At 49.8% G+C, this 21,851-nt stretch overlaps 1 protein-coding gene across 4 annotated transcripts in view; it reads left to right on the top strand.

The window, feature by feature from the left end:
- Positions 1–21,851, top strand: part of EXOC1 (exocyst complex component 1) — a 791,619-nt gene that overhangs the window by 645,297 nt on the left and 124,471 nt on the right. For all 4 annotated transcript variants that reach the window (XM_069631625.1, XM_069631623.1, XM_069631624.1 and 1 more), the window contains one exon: positions 7,925–8,124. In XM_069631625.1, the coding sequence (XP_069487726.1) occupies positions 7,925–8,124 (200 nt within the window). The remainder of the gene's footprint in view (positions 1–7,924; positions 8,125–21,851) is intronic.

Here is a 21,851-nt window from a genome sequence, read left to right as displayed (position 1 = left end):
TGCCCCGCCACGTACGCCTTTGCCCTGTGGGCAGACCACAGTGAGAGCTGCAATCTCGTAGATGCTTGTCCGTGTTGTGCTGCTCTGCTTTCGTTGGTGGGAGTGCCGCGGACCAACCTTCCGGGGGATTAATGTTTCTTCTCTATTATACCCTCCTCTGCAGGCAGGCCTTGGTAAACTGCAGCTTCTGTCCGATCTGGGTGCGAACCTGCCGTTGCATACACTGTCCCTCACTGGTCCACCTAGCGTATCATCCTCTCGGGGGCGGACCACAGTGAGAACTGCAATCCTGCGGTATCCCCAAATAGCGATTTGTCCGTCTTGCCACTGTTCCGCTCTTAACGATAAAGTTCCTGTGGACCGGCGGTCAGGGGATTGATGTCCTTTCTTTCACGCTCCCTCCGGCGCAGGGCTCCTCACGCTGCAGTGGGTCCTTCTACTGTTATATCTCTGGTGCAGGTGAGCTGCACGGACCTGGCCGCTCGTGCCTCTTGCCTCGGCCAGTCACACTGCCGCCGTCTTCACCATCCCTGCAGTCAGTGCTTGGGTTGGCTTCACTCCTCACCCAGCGGCTCGCTCGCGGCGACTTCAGTAGTGCTGTCCCAGCTACTCTGCTGTCAGCGGCGTGTTCTAGTTTCTTTTCCTCCTTTCCTCGCAGCAGCCGCCATCTTGTTCTCTTTGTCTCCCACGGGGCTTCCCACTTTTATGCCTCAATCTCTGCGGCCGTCTACTTCTCCAGTTTCGCGTTTGCCCCCGTTTGTGCACAACACCTTCCGGCATCCGACTTTGTAATTTCCATCGGTCTTTGGCAGCTTTGGCCTTTGTTCCAGGCCAGGATGATACCGGATCAATGGGAGCGCACAAAGTCGGCGTCCTCACAGCATGGCTACCTGGCCACGCCCCCCTGTAATATTTATCTTTATCAAGTAACATACCCATATTAAGAAATCTGTGTTTTAACCTGGGGAGTTGAACTATCTCCCTGAACAAACATCCCAAGGGTGTTGGGATAAATATAATTCCAGTTATTTCCATTAGACATTCACAAATCTCGTTCCAGAATTTCTGTAGTTGCCAAACATGTGTAGATAATTGGAACTGTTAGAACCACATCTTGGGCAAGTGCCCTCACAATCTTGTTGAAATGGGCAAAGCTTTGCTGGATTATAATGCAACCGGTTTAATATCTTTAATTGTATCAAGTGATATCCAGAGGTTAAATCCCTATTTAGTTTGCACATTCAGTGCCAAATTTTGACAGATATCTCAATTCCCAAATATTTAGCCCATTTTTTGTAAACTTTAGACATTCAAGTTGGAGAATTATCTTGAACTGGTTTACATATAGAGATCACCAACCTGCGCCAAACAATAGAGTGATTTATATACGTATTGTGTAGGTGGTTCTATTGCTAAAATGGCCATTAAGACTTGAATGCAGCTCGCAGCTGATAGTATTGCCAAGACAAGATTATTTTGTTCTCTTCACTATTTGTTATATCGAACAAATTTATCAAGATGTATTTGAAAACATTTCACCCAATGGGAGTCATTACGAGTTTTGGGTTATCTGGGTGGTTAATACACCCAGAGACCACCAAACTGTATTTCTGTTACCGCCACTTGGTCTGGCGAAATTACAGCCGGATTACAAGTGGAGGTGACAGTGTAACGCCCCATTTTTCTGAGTCAACAGCAACTATACATTCGTCTGCACTACGCACCAGCCCGTCTAATGGAAGTGTGCCACTGTCTACGCAACCATTTCTTCTACTGTAGATGTGCTCGCCACATACCCTGTCCTTACTGGAGGGGTGGAACGAATATGTAGGGCTACTGTACCTGATCATCCTCCCCCCTGTAGGATGCGTCCTATACACCATAAAACCCTGTCGCATGCGCTCATACACAGCGCTGTGCGTTAGTGCAAGGGTACACTCACATGCTCTAGAGATCCTCGAGTCCTCTCAACACTAGGTCTTCTGCCATGGCCTGCACCTCCCTTTGAGCACGCACAACATTCTAGACCAGACAGACCTTTGCAAACTCTGCGTCTGTGGGATCTCCTAGTCAGTGCACTTCGAACTGGTCTCGGAAAACCTGACATGCACCCCCTGGGAGTGCAGCAAGAATACCCCTCAGTTCGCTGAGGGAACTGATGATCTCACTGGGACCTCCACAATGTATCAGGAGTCCTCTGTCAAAAGTAATCTCAGGGATGAAAAGATCAAAAAAGGAGCGTATCCCATGCAAGAAATAACTTAGATTTATTGCGCCCAACCAGCTGCGAGATACGTTTCAGACAGCCCTGTGGAACTGAACTGAATGAAATGAGCTCTCGACGCTGCCCACTGCGACTTTACTTTTTATACACAACTTACACAATTGGGACAGGTCACAGGAGCTGATTGGTGGGCATATGTCAGACTCCTATGGTGTTCTTACTCCTACTTACTGTCCCCTTTCCTCCATACTGTATAGGGCATCCCTCGCTAGGGATGGGAGACAGAACCTTTTTCCCCAGAAAAATCATCTTCCCCTTTAAATTTAGAGGCGCGTGGGGGCGCGGCCCTGGGAGCATGTGCTCCCCTGACTCCGCCCACCGGCGCCACTCCTCAGTCCTCTTTTCCGCATCGATGGGAACAGACCGCGCTTTCACCAGAGCTCCTGGGTTAAGCCTCCGGCCTTGTAATTCCACACGCTCTTCCCCAGAGAAGTATTCTCTTTTTCTATTCCAATTGTTAGGTACTACTATGTCCGCTGGCGCCACCCTCCTCCCTGGCGCATGACGACGGCAGGCTTCTGCAGGTGTCTAGCCTACGAGGGTCCCTTCCCAACGTCCGACCCTCACGCACTCCGACTCCGGTGCCTTGGCCCAGAACACGGCTCGGACGGCTGTACCGTGTGCAACGCCTTGACTCTGTGTGTGCTGAAGAATCGACCAGCCAGGTGGCGGGAGCTATTCGAAAGATCGCCTCTAGAGGACCTTAAAGCATACGTGAAACTGAAAACCAGGTCCAAGGTAGGTGCCGTGTTCTCCTCTGCACCCTGCAAGGGCGACTGCTTCCCAGGGAAGCGCCCAAGAGGGAGGGACCTTTCAGGTTCTAAAACTAGCAGGAATACCGAGGCTGCCCCAGCTACCGGTCCACGGGCTGAGGGGTCGCAATATCCTACTGGTGTTTACCGCTGAGCGGCCGCAAGGCTCACCCGAGGGCTCCGCCCCACTACCAGACCCATGTCTGAGGGGGCGCCTGTACTAAGCACTACCGGCACCATGACTGAGGGCACTCTGCCTACCAGGTCTCAACCTGAGGTGCAGGGAAGGTTGCAACCACTGCTGCTCGGCGTACTGGTGGATGCCAGACCCAGCTCAGCAAGCACCACGACTCAGGCACGTGGCGGGGAGCAAGACACAGGCACATGGCGTGGAGCAAGACAAGATGGCCACCGGGCCAGACAAAATGGCGACTCAGCCACCGCCCTTCCCATTCGGAGATCAGGCAGGGGAGCATGACAACACTTGTCACCTGGTCCACATCCTACCCCTCTGCTTCGCAGGAAAGGTACACATCCCCCAACTTGGCGAGACAGGGTACGCCCAGGACACTGCAGCCTCAGGGCCCGACCCCTATGCCCAAAGGTGCTCCTATCCCATTAGGCACACCTCCTGCATGCAAGGACAGATTCTTTGTAAAGTTCTGCAGCCTCATGAGATCACCACAGATGGGTACCATCCTCAGGGATGAAATCGGGGACATGCTCCCTCCGGTACAGCCACAAGCACCCGCTGTGGTACCGACCCAATGGTCCAACTCAGCCCCTGACTCCCATGCCCGTCCCAATCACGGCAGCTCCGACTCGGCCCCCTCAGCAGCTTCCGGCATTGATAATCAGCACGCCACAGCTGCCTGCTCCCAGCACTCCTCCGGCTCCCCCAGATCCGCAGTACACAACAGTAGACACAGAAGAGGACGACGACCCCGGACACCCCATCATCAGCCAAAGCATTCCATGAAAGACTGGCGGGTCTGGCTAAGTACCTAAGCATCCCGCAGCTGCAAGTGGAACAACCCGAGGCAGGGGTCCTGCCTGAGGTACTTACGTTACGTCCTCCTACTAGAACTGGATTTCCACTTCAAAAGGATGTTGAAGCCTTAGCCAAAAAATGCTAAATACAGGCAAGCGGAAGGGGATTCCCTCCTATTGTCAGCGCACCCCCAACCGCACTCCTCTGTAATAGTGGCAGCATCACTATACTCCAAGCCACAGTCTTCCTCAGCGGCTTCGACGTCTGCACTCCTGGGCAAGGAGGTGAAGCTCTTGAAAGCGTTTGGAAAGAAAATGTACTCAAATGCCACTCTCCACCTGTGCACAGCCAACGCTGACGCCATGTTGGTTGCTGTCAACCAAAAACTGTGGCGGGAGATTGCAGACTTCCTTCCAGAGCTTGCAGCCCACAGCTGCCATGGACACGCTATACGATCTGGGATTTTCTATCAATCTCAAGAAGTCACAGTTATTGCCCCTGCAGAGTCTGGCCTTCCTAGGTCTTATATGGGACACAAGGTCCGAAAGGATCTTCCCCCTCGGCGGATAAGATCACAGCTATCAAGAGGGCCACTGGGCATTTTCTCAGAAGACCAATGTCCTCAGTGTGGTGGTACAAGCGCCTTTTGGGAGTCATGATATTGCACTGCCTGAATGACAGGCGTGCGCTAAGATTTTACTTGGACAGATCCAAGAGCTTCCTTAAATCTGACACCCTCTATCACCTTCGGGGGTTCAAAACCAGGCTATCAGGCCTCCAAGGCTTCCATAGGAAGGTGGATGGTTATGGCCGTCAAGGAGGCGTATGAGGCCACAGCTGTAGTTTTCCAGCGACACGTCCCGTGGCAGACTATCTGCTAGGTGGCGACTTGGGCTAGCCCCTTGGCCTTCTGCAAGCACTACTGCCTGGATGCCAGTGCCAAGTCTGATGTGGCATTTGGCCAGGCAGTGTTGAAGAACTTGTTTTCTTTAGAGGGGCAACTCTCCACCCGGGGCTAGAGTCAGTTGTAATCGGCCATACAGTATGGAGGAAAGGGGACGGGGACGTAGGAGTAATTGTAAGTTACCCACCATAGTGACTAACGTACTAGTGCATAGTGCCCTTTCCTCCATACGTCCCACCATCCTCCCCACTAATGGAACTGTTGTCATTAGGCAATGTTAATATTGTCAACACGTCAAAGGGGACTGAGGAGTGGCGCCGGTGGGCAGAGCAAGGGGAGCGCATGCTTCCAAGGCCACGCCCCTGCACGCATCTAAATTTAAAGGGTAAGATGATTTTTCTGTTAAAAAAGGTTCTGTCTCCCATCCCTAGCGAGGGACGGCCTATACAGTATGGAGGAAAGGGGACTATGGACTAGGAGTACATTAGACACTACAGTGAGTAACTTATCATTTACCTTAGGTGACCTCTATTGGATGAAACATTTCTTGGAACAAAATCACATCGACACCCCTTGTGCCGTCCCAAACCTTCCCATACCGCGCCACAATTACGTTATTGTTCTGATCAGTCAAAAAAAACACTTGATTGTCATTGGTTGGCACTGGCCAACATAAAAATGGATAACCTGCTGTGTACTGATTGGACATGGCATCTTGAGATGGCACAGGGGCGAGACATTCTCACTGAGTCTGACCAATGATGTGCCCCGCAGACATCAGTGAGAACACTTTACAATGTTGTACCCTCGAAACACCAAAAACTTTCTCTGCTGATTGGTTCCCTGGCGCGTACCCCTCAATCCCTACCCCATCACTCTAGCCCCCCAGCTTCCTTCTCACGCCTCGCTGCCATGCGTGCTTCTAAGAACCCTACCCAACACCATGAATATATTTTAATTAACTATTTGATTTCATTTTCCTTCCAATTCTCTTTGGACATCCAGGTGCCTAGCTCTGTGGCCTTGATGTATCTCATGTAGATACTATGATCGGACTGCGTTTTTCTGGTAAACTTGGTTCTTGCTATATTACTGTGCTCTGTTTCTTCTGAATCTTCGAAAATGAACCTTGCTGTCACAAAAGCCTACATCTCTTTATTATGAGTTGTATATAAAAATGCTTTCCTAACATGGGCCTACACAACATGGCTTCTCTAATGTTCACATATTGCTCCAAAGCCCCCTACCATAATACGCCCCTAGGCATTTCCCCCCTCCACCCCTATGCCCGCGCTATGCCATCTATCCCATTAATAAACAAGTTGCACTTCTTTTCATTTCCCTGTGCGACCTCTTACGCTGTGCCAGCTCCTGTGTCTTAACATACTATATCTATACTACCTGTGCCAAGCGTAATGTCACCACTCCTGACGTCACCCACCACATATTTTGACGTCACCACATTACCTGAGTAACTTGTACATGCGCCCCACTTTACAGCGCTGGATCTGGACCCTTACAACAGGGGCCTCTCCCAGTGAGGTACTGCTTTCTGCCACCCCCAGGGGGAATTTTGGGTAGTGGCCTCATCTCTCCCTAGCCTCACAGGGAAGGGCTGCCCTCTGGGGAGATGTGATGAATCCCATGAATAATCACACCTGCCACCCAGCTTCTTTATCTTGAAGGCAACAGCAAACATTGTCATAGAGCCTACTGATCTCGGATACTTGGAAAGGAGGTGTGTCTTTACCGTCTATCTGCAGTAAACTGGGCCATTGTTCCTGAAGGATCTATGGGTGAAGCCAAGAACTTTGAAGCTGATGAGTGTTCTGACAGGAGGGAGCCAGTGCAAGGAAAAGAAAACAAAAATAAACAGATGCTCTAAACAAAATGAAGAAAGAAAACACGTGTGTGATGTGGGGTCAATGTTTTAGGCAAAGGATGTGCCTTGATGACTTGCTATATATGGTTTAGTGTTCAGTGACGCTGTTGGAGTCCCCCAACAAGAGGTTCTTATAATAGTCAAAGTGCATAAGAACTATGGCCGGTATCGCCTAGACGTATCATGTCCAGAAGTGGAAGAATGTGAGTAGGACATGAAGTTGGAAGGGAGACCTTTTCATACGTTCCTGTGTCTCATTACCCAAATGCATTAATGTTCTATCCCTGCAGCTCCCTTGTCCATAGTAATGTTAGAGCCACTCTGTCACTGCTCTCAAAAGGAAACTCCAATATTGGCAGAGAGGAAGACCAAGCCTCTTTGACATCAGGTTTGTCATTCAAGTAATCATCAGGAAGATTGTCACTCATTTATTTTAATGCTAGCGGTACCACCCGGCGTTGCTCGGGTCTGTAGCTGACATGCACATGAGGGTCTGCTATATCCTTGTGTATGTTTTATTGCGTCAATCTCCCAAAATCACCTATACTGATAGCACAGGGCTGGACCCTGCTCCACCCTGTGCAGGGTGAATGGGTGGGGTTGGTCAAATTTCACTATGGCTAGTACACCCCAGTCTGGTATGCCGACCTTGTGGCCTAACTTCCTATTTTTGGAAAAATAACAAAATCCTGAAATCGCCTACACTGATGGCACAGGGCCAGACCCTGCCCTCTGCAGGGCGAATGAGTGGGGTTGGTGAAATTGCACTATCGCCAGTATATCCCAGACTGCTATGCCGACCAAGGGCCAACATTTCAGCCCACCAACTGTTATGGGGCTGGAGCCAACCCCGAACATACAAGCACAATTTCACAAATATATAGATTTGTGATCTGGCTGATAAGTATGATCTAATAGTGCTGCTAATTCCTTGCCATGAATGATTCCAGCCAAGATTATGAATGTATAAAACATAATTATGCTATAAATCACTGTTAAAACTAAGTGGCTCTTCCATCACAGAACTATATTTTTTGGTAACTTTAAGGAACATAAATAGGTTTGATATGAGTTTCAACTTCTAATGATCATTTTTCTTTTTTGATTTAAGTGGAAAAGATTGCAATTGAAAGTCAGAAGACTCCCCGGGATGTCGTGATGTTAGAGAATTTCCACCATCTCCTTGCTACGCTTTCTCGCTTAAAGATACCATGTCTGGAAGCTGAAAAAAAAGATGCTAAACAGAAGTATGGCGATCATCTTCAGTCTTATGTCATTTACTCGCTAGGACAGCCCCTCGAGAAGCTAAATGTGAGTTCTTTGTTTGTCATATTTATCATTCCTAAAATGTATCATCACTTGTTGATCTTGATATTGATATTTTATTTGTATTGCACTCGTACATAAGTGTTTTAGAGCGTGACGAGGCAAGGGAGGGGAACAAAGGAGAACAAAACAATGATCTTACTAGGCCCAGTGACATTGAGAATGCGCAAGTGCATGGGAGAGGTGGAAAGTGCTGAGCAAAAGGAATGCAAATAAATAAAACATCAATAAAAAAATAAAAGCAACAAACAGTGGTAGTGCATCCAGCAAGTGGCAAGTGCTAGCTTTAAGGCAACAGACAGGGTGTGTCTGATAAGTGAAGAAAACAGGGGGTGGGAGGGGTGACTGTAGGGTTACAGATACAGACCCCAGTGCAAGGGATGCCAGGAGGCAGTGCGGGTGGGTGGCAGGGTGAGCAGGTACCTGGGCCCGAAAGTCAGAGGGTGACCAGGTGCATGATGCTGAGATAGAACAGGTCAGCAGGGGAGAGAAGGCAGAAGCAAAGAGGAAGGTCTTGAGGTGCTTCCGGAACCAGAGATGGTTCTCCTCAAGTTTCAGAGTGGCAGGGAGGCTGTTCCAGATGGAGGCCCCAGCCAAAGACGGAGATCTACCCCCAGCTCGGTTCTTTGAAAAACGACTGACCCTTAGGGAGTTAGAGGTGGAGGATGCAAGAGCTCGGGAGGGAAGGTATTTACAGAGGGACAGCTGAAGGTATTTTGGGCCCATGCCCCAGAAAGCCTTGTTGGACAATGCAAAGGGTCTTACATGTAATCCTTGCAGCCACTTGGAGCCAATGGAGAGATTTCAGGGCTGGAGAGATATGATCCCAGGGCTTGAGGCCAAGGACAAGTCTTGCAGTCCTGTTCTGGATAAGTTGCAAAGGGTGGAGAGTAGAAGCAGGTAGATTTAGAAAGAGGCTGTTGCAATAATCCAACCTGGAGAGAACCAGGGCTCTGTGAGCCAGTGAGCTTCTGGGGGAAGGAGAGGAAAGGCAGAATACCTCTGATCTTGAAAATAACTTTTCTCCATTTTAATTTGTTGCACATTTTCTAAATATATGGAACAATTGAATTTGTAGTACATTTTGATAATTTTAATCAGATTCAAGAAACATATCTTTCTGCGTCTCCTTGGCAATGGTCCTAAAATACCAATGTCCTTGTTGCTGGTAAGCACTTTTTGGAACTTTATATTATGATTTATTTTTGGAGGTCAATGTTTCTTATCATGGCCTTGATTCCTCTGCATGGTGCTTTCCCTTTTGTTTTTGTACCACACAGTTATTGGATCTGCACTAAAATCCCAGTAGAAAGTGGGCAATCTATAGTAACACAGCACCGCAAAATATGTTTTTTAAAATCAGTTTTCTTTTTTTAACTAGCATTATTGTATTTTTTGTTTATTTTATTAGAATATTTGTTCAGTGCTGGCCCTATCCAGAGCGTCGGAGAGTCTTTCAAGGGTAAAGGTTAAAAGGATGGGCAGTGTAACAGAAGTTACAAAATATTTTCAGGATAGGATGGAAAGATTAGGATAGATAAGTGGTAGCAGGGCAGGTGGAGGGGCGGGGTTATGTGTGGGGAAACGGTATGAGGTAGTGTGTTCCAGGCTCTCAGTGCCCACTGGGTAAATGCTTGTTTTTGTGTGTATGCTAGTTTGCAGAGTGGAATGTGTAAGAGCTGCTGGCTTGCTTGTTTGGTGTTTGTGCGAGTGATGGGTTTTATTTTGTCATAAAGGTAAGATGGGTTTTGTGGTGCATGACTTTAAAAATGATGCAGAGTCCTTTCAAGGCAATTCCATGGGGTATCGGATGCCATTGGAGCTTGGCTAGAGCTGGGGTGATGTATGAATGTTTTGGTAGGTGGTGGGCGAGTCTGGCTGCTGCCTTTTTTGTGGCTTGCAACGGTGCTGTTCGGGAGTCCATTGAGAAGAACCTTACCATAGTCTAGCTTGATGAAAACCAGTACTTGGACTGTGATGCGGAAGTAATCGGGAGGAAGGACGCGTTTCTGATCTTTCGTAGGAGGTGTAGTTGTAGATTGCATGTTTTGGTGGCAGCATCTATGTGGTTGTTGAAGGAAGAGTGGAGAGGGATATGTATGGGTTGTACATGGTGAGTTCTTTGATCCAGGGGGTGAGTTTGGGTCTCTGTCTCTCTGTCTCTCTCTCTCTCTCTCTCTCTCTCTCTCTCTCTCTCTTTCTCTCTTTTTCTTTCTCTCTTGCTTTCTCTCTCTCTCTGTTTCTCTCGGTGTGTCTCTGTCTCTCTCTCTGTGTCCCTCTCTCTCTCTGTCTGTCTGTCTCTGTCTCTCTCTGTGTCTGTCTCTGTCTCTCTCTCTCTGCGTGTGTCTCTGTCTCTCTCTCTCTCTCTCTCTCTCTCTCTCTCTCTCTCTCTCTCTCTCTCTCTCTCTCTCTCTCTCTCTCTCTGTGTCTCTGTCTCTCTGTACTTGACCGGGGTGGTGTCGAATCGGGTATGGAGACAAAGCGTGTTCTGTTGGTAAGGATTGAGGTGAACCAGTCGAGGACAGTGCCGGAGTGTTTCATCCTGAAGGACAGGATTTTGACTAGAATGTTATGGTTGATGAATGATAGTTTATTTGTATAGCACCTATACACAATGTGTTTCAAATCGCTTCAAGGCAGGGGAGGGAGCAAGGGAAAATACAATAACATTCTTACAAGGCCTTGAGACAATTAATAATGGGAAATTAACTATCGTACTAGGCCTGACGGCATTTCAGATAGTGCAAGAGCTTTGACAATGATTAAAGGAAAGGGGGGGGGGGTGGGTGAGACAGGCAATAACTATCGTACTAGGCCTGATGACATTTCTGATAGAGCAAGTGCATAGAATATGGTGAGGGGAAGGGTGGAGAGGAGAGAAGGTATAGACAGACAGGGAGAGGGAGAGGAAGTGAGGACTGAGAAACAGTGAATGAGGTGAAAAAGAAGCAACGCCAGTCAAATGCAGTGTAATAGAGCAAACAGACAGATGGAATGAGCCCTTGCAAGTTACAGAGGTCAATACTGAACACCTAATGTTGCAAGAGTCCAGGAAGTACAAGCCAAAGTTGAAAGTCGTTGATGGGCACAACATGACTCTGGACCAACATGATTACGTGAAGCTTCAGAGAAGTCCAGCATGAGAACGACGAGACTCAAGATAGGTGAACCAACATGAGACCAAAAGTTAATTCAAAGCATCAGCAACAAGGTGGTGATGGTACCACCATAATGCGACAATCAGACTCTGACTTTGGGCTGGGCGGGAGTGTTGAAGCAGAAGAGGCATTGCATGTGAGGGATGCCTTGAGAGAGGGGACAACTAGTTACAAGATTCAGGCACTAACATACAGCGGGGGACAGCTAGAGACAGGGTTCAGGCACTTGCATACTGCAGGGGGGACAGCTAGAGACAGGGTTCAGGCACTTATATACAGCGGGAGGTACAGCTAGAGACAGGGTTCAGACACTAACATACAGTGGGGGGACAGCAAAAAACTGATATGCCCAGGGATGTCCAGGAAGCAGACAGGGGCCTACAAACGGGCCTCGGAGGCTGGCCGGGATTCGCCTGCCGTCTCGCTTGATTGGTTTAGTTGTAGAGGTGAGGACCATCTCGCGCGGGCAGGCAGGGTGCAGAGGGGCCAGCTCATACAACAGAGAAGGGATCGGCCATGTTGGAAGGCCTGATCATGTAGGCAAATAATGGAGAAAGTGCACAAAAGCTGCCCAAGTAGGCAGAGCGCCGTAGAGCAGATCATTGCAGCATAGCTTCAAATATTAAAGAAGATGAATTCCGTGGATTGAACATTTCAAAGCATACACTCACAGCGCAACGTGCAAATGCAAACAAAGCCCAGACGGCTTACCTTTGATGAGTGAGTTCAGGAGAAGGTTCCCAGGGCCTCTGGTAGTTTGGCAGGCAGTCGAGACCAAGTCTCAGGAGGAGTGAGAGTGATCGGAAACCCACAATGAGCACATACAGTAAAACTCCACAGAATACGCTTAGACAAGTGTATATAAAAATACATGCACATTTATTATAGGCCTTAATATTTAAACATGAATAAACCACAGTACTATAAAATAGTTACCATACATGCCTTTCACTATTTAACATATATACAGTTACGTTTCACTTAATGCAGTAAAGGGGAAACACAGCCTCAACCTGCTACAGAAGGGTAGGTTAACAGAAATATAGCATTAGGCAGTTCTTCAGAATCGATCCCTAACTTAAGCAGTCCAGCCCTACGAAGTGGGGAGCCTTATGCTTAAAAGTACAGTAGTGCATTGAAAACGTGTGGTCGTGCGTAATGAGAGAAAACGGGTCCTCTTCATGGAGCTGTAGCAGTTCAGGAAGGGCCTTGAGGTGATGAATAACAGTGTCCAACTATGCAAGGAGGGTCTACCCTTGCAGGCAGAGCGACTTTCGAGTTTCGGGAATAGCTAGGGAGCACAGGCTACCCCAGCTAAGGTAAGTATAATTTTAGGGATTCTCATGCATAAAGAACAATAGCTGTGCCCGGGGGCCATTGGTAAGTGATGCAAGTACTCACCGACCATCGACACAGTCCTGGCCAAACTTTGCCAGTCTGGGCAAGGTCACTTGCAGGTTCAACCTTAGCAGTTGCATGTCGCTGCGTCTCTCAGCAGCTGAGTGACAGGACGATCGTCCATGGCGGGACACTAGGCTTTCCACAGCTCGGTGAAAAAAAGGACAGTTGCAGTGCAGCACGTCTCAGGGCACAGCGGGACAGGCAGGCAGGCAAGGCTCCTACAACGACCATGACCACAGCAGGGCGATGCAGGGACCATAAATACCTGCGGTGTGGCACACTCTCTTAAAGGAGGAGGAGCTAGGACTTTGAAATTTGGCAGGAGAAGGCCTAGAACCAGAAGCTGGCGATTCCTTAAGTCTTGAGTGTCAACTCAGGACGGCGGCGCTCCTATGTGATACCCCGGGATCAAGCTGGTCAGTTTGCTGGATGGCCCAGGAACACTTCCAATGAAGCTCTTTGGAATGATAATCAGGAGGTGCACAGAGTAGTTGTTCCCACTACTCCAGCAGGTCGAAGGGCCCTTGCAAGCCTGCAGTGATCGATGCAAAAAAAGGGGACCTACGGGACAACAGTGTAATCAGGGTGCCAACCCTTCCAGCACATCTCTGGCAGTTCCACTGGCCTGCTTTAGCGTTTCAGGATACTTGGCTACTTCTGTAGTTGATGTGAACTTCAGGTGATCGACTTGGAATGGATGCAGAGCCCCTTCTCTTATCCAAGATTCATTTCACGCTCAAATCTCGGATAACCAATCGAAGATCTGCTATCTTGCATGCACGCCAGACGTGGACCAATCACAGGAGACGGTGGTCCCTGTCATTCAGGCATTCCAGACATACTGGCACCATTAGTCTGGATTGAGACCAGACAGTCCCAATCCTCTTACTGGGCACGAGCACATGTGACATGCAGGAGCCCGCGAAAGTTGCATTTTTTGCGGGAGGCTGCATGCCCAAATAAAGAATTCCTGGGTCTGCTCAACCTGGGGGGAAGGCAAAGGGACAAAATGGCCAAAGGACAAAACAGAATACTGCTGCCACAAGTTCATCCTAGGCACACTGGTACAATCACCAAAAAATCCTTAGAGCACGGGAGCCCGACGCTTCGACTGTCTCTAAGGCCGCGGTAGGCCCAAAAACTACGGCTAGGCCTCTACCCGGAAAACCAACCGATAGGCGCTCTAGCGCCGCGGAAGATATTACACCTGCCGATAAACCATCGGAGCCACTGTCTCACGACGATTTGGCGACTATCGAAAGCAGCAATCATGGCGGCGGTGCGCCTCACCCCGGTTCTGCCTAAGGTTATGGGACAAGCCGCGGAAAGAATTTCGGCTGATTGGTTTTCCGATTCTGACAACGCTTTCAAGGATAGTCGAGAGCCTCTTGCCGACGCCCTGAGAGACTCCTTTCGATGCCGCAGGGCGGAGAAGGTCGTTTCTCCTCACGCATGCCCGTTTGGGTCCTCTAAATGGACTACAGAAAAATTCAAAGGGTGTATGGATCTGCTGGAGCCGATTATCAGTTTTTCTGATCATCCTCCCCCGAAAAGGGCTCGGGTAGACCAAAACCTTCAAATTCAGGAAGATCAGTCTCATGTTTTCCAACAGGATGACGTGGTCCAGATGGACACATATAGAGACATCTATAATGAAGAAGCTTCTTTTCTGCAAAACTGAGGAAGACCAACAGGATACTAAGGACAACTGGGAGGAAACCCAGCAGGAAGGTCAGGACCCATGGACACAGCAAGATCAGGACTCTGATGTTTTGTGCCTAGACTCTTCTCCGTCCACCCTGGCTCGCCAGGCCTCTCCTGTAGATGACCAAAGGGCATTCAACTCCATGTTGAAAAAAGCAACTGAATACTTTAACATTGCCACTCAAGAGGCGGTACCTGAGCAGGATTTTGTGGAGGATATCATTCAGGAAAAACCTCCGGCGACTCAATCCATCTCCCTCCTTAACTCTGTTAAGAGAAGGGTAGCTCCCTCATTGGTGTCACCTGCTCAAACACGAAAGTCGAAAAATTATTTCGCCCTTCTCCTTCCGACCCTCTATACATCAAAGGGCACGCCATCCCAGATTCACTCGTAGTGAAAACACTCGAAAGAGGGCAGGGTTACCCCTTGCCACGGGGGAATCACCACCGTACAAGGAATCTAAGCAGCTGTGTGCCCTTGGCAAACGTGTCACGTCAGCAGCCGCATACACTATACGGGTTGCTAACAATGCTATGCTGATGCCCAATGGAACTTGCTCCAGGAAGTCCTCCAGCAGGTCCCCGAACCTGCCAAGTCAAAGCTTCTCTCCATTGTAACGGAGGGAAGACTAGTTAACCAGAACGTGGTGAAGAACACCCTGGACACTGCGGAAACTGCAGGTAGGTCTCTTGCTCAAGGGACCCTACTGAAAAGGCATGCTTGGCTGCGTACATCAGGATTTAAACCTGAGACTCAGGCCTCCCTCATTAATAAACCCATTGAGGAGACTAACCTCTTCGGGAAAGCGGTGGATGAGGCTTTGGAAACAGCCAAGAAGGAGCATGATACTCTAAAGTCTCTGCAACAAATTACACAGAAACCCCCCTCCCAGAGCGGTAATAACTCTCGGCAGTCCTTTCGAGGGCAAGCCCGTGCTGGTCAAAACAACTACGGCACGGGTAACTTCAACACAAATCAAACATCTGGAAGACCCACTTACGGGGTCAGAAACGATGCAAGGGTAGAGGCAGAGGCCCCAATCCCAGAGGAGCACGGCCTCTGGTCAGAAATGACCACCAAGTCCAGATCCCCTCCCATGTCACCCCGGTCGGGGGGCGATTAACATCTTTCATCATGGCATGGGAGGGGATAACTTCGGATCAGTGGGTCTTAAAGACGGTCGCCCACGGTTACTGCGTGGAATTCGCACAACCGTCACAGTTCAGACCGCCGCACTCACGGCGACTTTCACCAGACCATCGGGAGATCCTGATCCAAGAGGTGGAAGCACTGCTGGGAATGGACGCCATAGAAGCCGTCCCTATTCATCAGGTAAACAAGGGTATTTATTCAGTATACTTCCTTGTACCCAAAAAAGGATCTCAACATGTGCCCTGTTCTATACCTGCGCCCAGCGAACGAGTTTATAAAACCCCAGAAGTTTTGCATGGTAACACTGCAGGAGGTGATCTCATTGCTGAAACAAGGGGACTTGATGGCAACATTGGACATGAAAGATGCATACTTTCATATTTCAATGTTGCCAGCGCACAAGAAATTTCTAAGGTTCATGGTCCAGGACAGGCATTACCAATTCAAGGTATTCCCCTTCGGCATCGCCTCTGCGCCAATGGTGTTTACCAAAGTCCTGGCAGTGGCAGCAGCACACCTGCGCAGACTATCAGTCCCAGTTTACCCTTACCTCGACGACTGGCTCATCACGGGGGACTCGTTCGACGCTTGTTTTTCGAACACCCAAAAAACAGTAGATCTCCTCTTCAGCCTAGGTTTCTCAATCAACGAAAAGAAATCCAGTTTAGTCCCCAGTCAAATAAAACAATTTCTGGAAGCTCTAATTCGGACGAAGGACGGTCTCGTCTTCCCCTCCAACGAGAGGGTTCAAAACATGCTTTTTCAGATCCCTCAATATGTAGCCAGTCGGGAGGTGACGGTGCGCAAAGCCATGCGCTTGCTAGGAATGATGGCATCATGCATATACTTGGTTCCCCACACGCGGCTGCGCATGCGTCCCATGCAAGAGTGGCTCAACAGCCAGTGGTGTCAGGCCAGCGGACAATGGGAAGATCTGCTAGTTGTCTCGCCAGCCCTCGTTCTCTCTCTGCAGTGGTGGTCAAGAGAAAACCTCTTGAAGGGGAAGAACTTCACCACCCCTGCAGTGAAAGCCACTCTCACAACAGACGCATCTCTCACGGGGGGGTGGGGGCGGGGGCGGGGTCACCTGCTTCAGCAGACAGTGCACGGAGTGTGGTCCCCTCAAGTAGCGTCCAACCATATAAACTTACTGGAGCTATTAGCGGTGTTCAAAGCACTGAAGGCCTTTCAGATGCAACTGCAAGGGAAGACAGTGCTGATCCTAACGGACAGCACTACAACAATGTATTACTTGAACAAACAGGGGGGCACTCACTCTCCAGGGCTATCCAAGCTGTCCCAAAACATTTGGATATGGGCTCTCAAACACAAGATGTTTTTGTTGTCCCAACATGTTCCATTGAACATGGAATGTTTACCTTTTAATGCTAAATTGATACATTGTAAAGGTTAATTAGAGGTATTTAGGAAAATCTGTCTGTAAACGCACCCAATAATGTGTGTGAGCAGTTCACAATCCTATCAGTTATTTAAATCATTGCTCACGCTAAAGGCCAAATTGTTGCAGGTCAAACTGAGAGAGTAAAAAGTTTAAGTGAAGTAAAAAAGCTGCACTTACTTCTACAAGTCAGGACATGTTCAAAACAATAGCACAAAGTTGGAAGTGTGAAAAAAGGAACGGTCTTTCCCAGCCTACTCCCCGAGTATCTTCTACGCAGGTGGCTGGGAGCGGGCCATCTCTTTTGGATCCCATCCCTGTGGGTGGACATGTGAGGGAGAATCAAGTGGGTAAAGGAGCCTCGGAGATTGGGGAGGGAATACCCGAGGGTTGGACATGGTATCCTCCCTTTATTGATAGTGTACCCCAACCCCCCCAAGCCTTTATAGGGTATCTTAAAGCACACACTCCTCCTTTCCCCAAACACCATCCAAAGACTGAGACGAAGAAGAGTAAGTCAAGATGAGTGCAGATATCCCATGAGAAACACCATTATGGAACTGGAATGAGGAAGACGCAGATCAAAGCAAACCAATTTCCCCAGTGGACATGTCCCACTAACGAGGCCAGGCAGGGTCAGGCAATTGGTTTCAACTATGCCCAACTGCAGCATGTTAACTACTTAGATGGATATAAAAGGAACACACATGTTTGGCAAAGAGAGCGAGTAGGGCGAGTAGAGCAAGTTGGACGGTGAGCAGGAGAGGCAGCTGAGTCAGAGCTGCCCAAACCATGGCCAACAGAGAGTGAGACGCCAGGACGCTGTAAGACTGCAAGGTGTAGCAGAAGAAAACACAGTGAGAAGGTTGTGTCTCCAGAGAGCCGGAGCCGGACAAATTGTCAGACATGGGACGCATTAATCCCGTACTCCGTGTGGGCAGAGAGTTGCTCACTCCCCTGGGCAAAGCAGAAGGCCCAAGAGGGTCTGAGGGGCAGGTGGAAAGACCCTGACCTCAGATGGCAAAGGAGCAGTGAAAAGCATGACCGGTGAGTTTCTGAAGTGAAAGAAACCTGGCACTGGTTATGAAAAGACTGCAAACTTTGTAGCAGTGCGATTGTAAGTGAAAGAGCAATCGTTCCCGAAAGTTGTCAAGATACCACAGACATATGAACAATGAGAAAGAACGTATGAAAGGATATTAAGTAGCAGAGTGGTCACGAATAATGCGCATTCGAAAGTCTCTGTGGAGGAAAAGAAGCATTGCTAAGGCAGGGGAGCTGTGTGCAAGCAAAATAGAAATCCTTTTTAAAGAAGCATCGCTGTTGTGGTGGGGGGGGGGGGCTGTGTGCGAGTGTGAGCTGTCCGAAATCTGAGGGTTTTCTCCCAAGTGGATCTTGAGAATCCCTTATTCAGGTGGCCAGGGAAGGGCTGGTGCTCTCAGATCCCAACCCTGGGGGTGGACGAGCGAGGGAAGATTACCTGGGTAGTGGAGCCTGGGGTTATGTCCGGGGGGGGGTTAGGGGGGAAGGGGTAGGAATACCACAGGTGAGACGCGGTACTATACCTGGGATGAAGGCGAGGAGGACGAAGTCCCTGAGGCTTTTGTAGATTGTTCCACATCTAGCTTCCTTCCACCCAAAGAATCTCACTTATCCAAATTCAACGACCCCTACAAATATGGAAAATCCCCTAGGAGCCCAAACCCTGTTGCACTCGAAAACCACAACTCCCAAAATTCCATTTTTTCCTGTTTCCTACCTGAATACTCCCAATCATTCTTCTCCATGTCCCTATGATTATTCTTTCCCGAACTCCCAGTCTACTTTGACAAAACACTACCGTTCCCACAATCCCCCTGTTCATTTCACGATAATAATCCTGATCATTCCTGTTTGTTTCACAAACTCTATCAATCTCACCCTTTTGAGTTTACCAAGCCCCCTAGTACGAGGGCTATAATTCCATATAACCGCCTCTACCACCCATCCCCTTTTTACGACACAAACACTTTCCCATACTGTGAAAAACAACGGACTAACAGAGCCTGACATTTTCTTTTTTATTATTGCCCCAACACAAGGGCCAGGCAGAGTCAGGCAATTAATGATAACACACACCCGACGGCCCTTTCCTTTCCCCACAGGGATAAAAGTTGGAGCATGAGACCGCACTACGAGCAAGGCAGACCGCACGATGAGTTAGCTATTCCAGGGCGGCAGCGCAAGGGGAGAAAATCGGCGAGAACCGAAGGGGTGACAAGGAGAGAAGCGGCCGTGCCCTTTTTGGCCAGGCCCACAAAGCCTCTGTGTAAAGAATCATCAGACTGCAAACAATAGCCGGCGTGTGCTGTAGCAGATGCCAACGGTGCCCGGAACCCCCACCTCCCTCTCCGCTGATAACCAAGACTGGGAAAGATGCTGCCTACAGTGGTACCATCCTTAACTCCAGAGAAAAGAAAAGCCAAGCGGTTCATCACAGCCGGTGAGTTGAAGGGAGAACCGATAAGAAACCGAACTTTGGGGGGGCGTGGCTAGGCATGCCATCAGGAAGATGGCCACCTGAGTGTCTCCGGCGCTGCGAGGGCAGAGAGGGAAGAATGCAGCCTTTCTTGGGAAGCAGCCTCCGAGTGGAATGGTAGCACTGCGTTCGGCAGAATAGCCGCTGCATTCGGCTGCAATTTGGAGCTCCTTGGGTGCCCACATCTGCTGTTTTGACACGGGCGGGAGAGCCGCGTGGCAAGCTAGAAGATGGCTGCTCCGCTCCGGCTGAGCCTGTTAGGAGTGAGCAATGTTGGGTGGTATCTCCCTTGCCGGGGCCACTGTCAGAGCGGCCGGGGTGTCAATGTGGTCTGCTGGGGGAGCGAGGCAGTCACTGGGCATGGCCTGCCTATAGGAGGAAAGGAGCTCTGTGACCCGCATCAGAGCGCGCATTGGCGGGGCTGTGTTTGTGCGGCCCGGGTGCCTGAGGGACAGCTGGAACAGCGGGGCACCATTGCAGTGACCAGTGCCGGTGGGGAGGAGGAGCCCTGCACCCCTATGGTGGAGGGGACACTGAGAGGAGAGCAGCGGAGGAGACACCACTAGGTGCGGTGAGTCCGCTGTTGCAGGGTTGCTGCTGTGGTCCCAGGGGTGCCGATGTGACAGCGGGGTGGCGAATGGGGGGGCCCTCCTCCCCCCTCTCCACCTTATTGCCCCGCTGTGAGAATCCATGGGCCTGCTCCCTGCAGTGGCTGGGCAGGACCAGCTGTTGGTTTCCTGTGCAATCTATGCAGGTGTTTATGCTCGAGAGCGAGATGCTGGAGGTCTGCAAGTGAGGGGCATGACGAGGAGCGGAAGACCTCCCCACACTGTGGTAGTCTCCCTATAGCAGTTGCAGGCTGTGGGCCTCCCTGGAATAGTTGCATTGAACCACAGATCACAGCGGGACAATGTAGTCAACAGGTGCGTGTGGGCCTGCACCCTCCCCAACTGATAGCATTGCATTGTACCCACTAATTTACTATGAGTGGGGCAGAAGAGCCAACCTGATGGGAAACTCACAGCATTGAACCCCCACATTCTCTCCGCATTGCATTAGTGGTGGGTCACCTCCTCTGCCCAAGGTACTCCCTGGCGCATCAAGTGTAATGGACCCTGGTGGGAGCTAGAGGTAGATTGGCAGCCTACACCAAAATCCCCCTTGGGGTATAAGCTGGTTGGCCTTGGACCTGTATATTGTGTTTCCCCCTCGTGGGGCACTCACTGGCTGTCCATCTGTGGCTTCCCTGGAAGTGGAGAGTTGAGCCATACAGTCACCCTGAGTCAGCCAGAGGTCCATAGCCCTATGTCCACCGCCATGGCCAAAGCCCCGAAAAATGGCAAAGAGGGGGGCATTTCCACTATGCTACAGGTAGTGGACAGGAACAAGCGCATAGAATTGGTTACGGCCCAAATGCACAACACTGACCCTCTCCCGGCCATGTTCACGCAGATGTTTACGAAATCTGACCTGCAGGATCTGCTGGCCGAAATCCACAAGGAGATCCAGAATGGTACGGAAGAACTCTCCCATAAAATCTTGGCATTGGACACGAGAGTCGCGGAGGCGGAACACAGGGTGTCTGAGGTGGAGGACACACTCTGTGAGCAATCCTATACGGTGGAGGAATGTTCCAACCGTCTGGAATCCCTGGAGGCACGCTGCATGGCCTTGGAGAATCGCTCCCGCAGGAACAATATTTGCACCTGAGGAATCTCTGCTGCAGTGGGTAACAAGGAATTACCAACCTTTGTAGCTGATCTGTTTCGCTACATCCTCAAACAGCCTACGGAACATGACATAGAACTCGACAGAACACACCACACTAGATCCCGCAATGCCTCAAAGCAGGACAGGCCTGCGGACGTTCTGTCTCTGGTCATTTTTTCCAACTAAAGGAGCACATCATGGCTGCAGCCAGACCTACGGCCACTATCACCTTTCGCAACATGTCTCTCACTTTGTACCTGGACCTGGCAGGAACGACCCTAATGAAACGTAAAGCACTGCACCCACTAGCTGAGTGGCTGCGCACAAAGGAAATAATCATATTGGTGGTGCTTTCCCACTGCCCTTCACTTTACCCACCAGGGCAGGTGATGGCTGGTGCGCTCCCTATCGGATGCGGAAGGTCTGTTGGATCCAGAGGGGCCTGGAGGGGGTGAGCCAAAGGTGGTAAGGGGGGAACCCTGTCAGGTACACAGAGCCAACCTTCTTGTAAAAATGGTGCAAGTTGGGCAGGGGGAGGCGGTTGAGGGGTCCCATCAGGAAGATCTAAAGGGATTGGACATCTGTGAGTAGTTAGCACTGTTTCCCGGTGTGTACATGAGTTCTGGTGCTGTGGCGCTGCTGGGGGCGTGGGTAGGGCTTGATCCTGAA

The sequence above is a fragment of the Ambystoma mexicanum genome, chromosome 6q (genome assembly GCF_040938575.1).
Source record: "Ambystoma mexicanum isolate Mex_15411 chromosome 6q, UKY_AmexF1_1, whole genome shotgun sequence".
Taxonomy (NCBI): domain Eukaryota; kingdom Metazoa; phylum Chordata; class Amphibia; order Caudata; family Ambystomatidae; genus Ambystoma; species Ambystoma mexicanum.
Note: the sequence above shows the minus strand (reverse complement) of the source record. Positions and strands in the feature narration are given on the sequence as shown.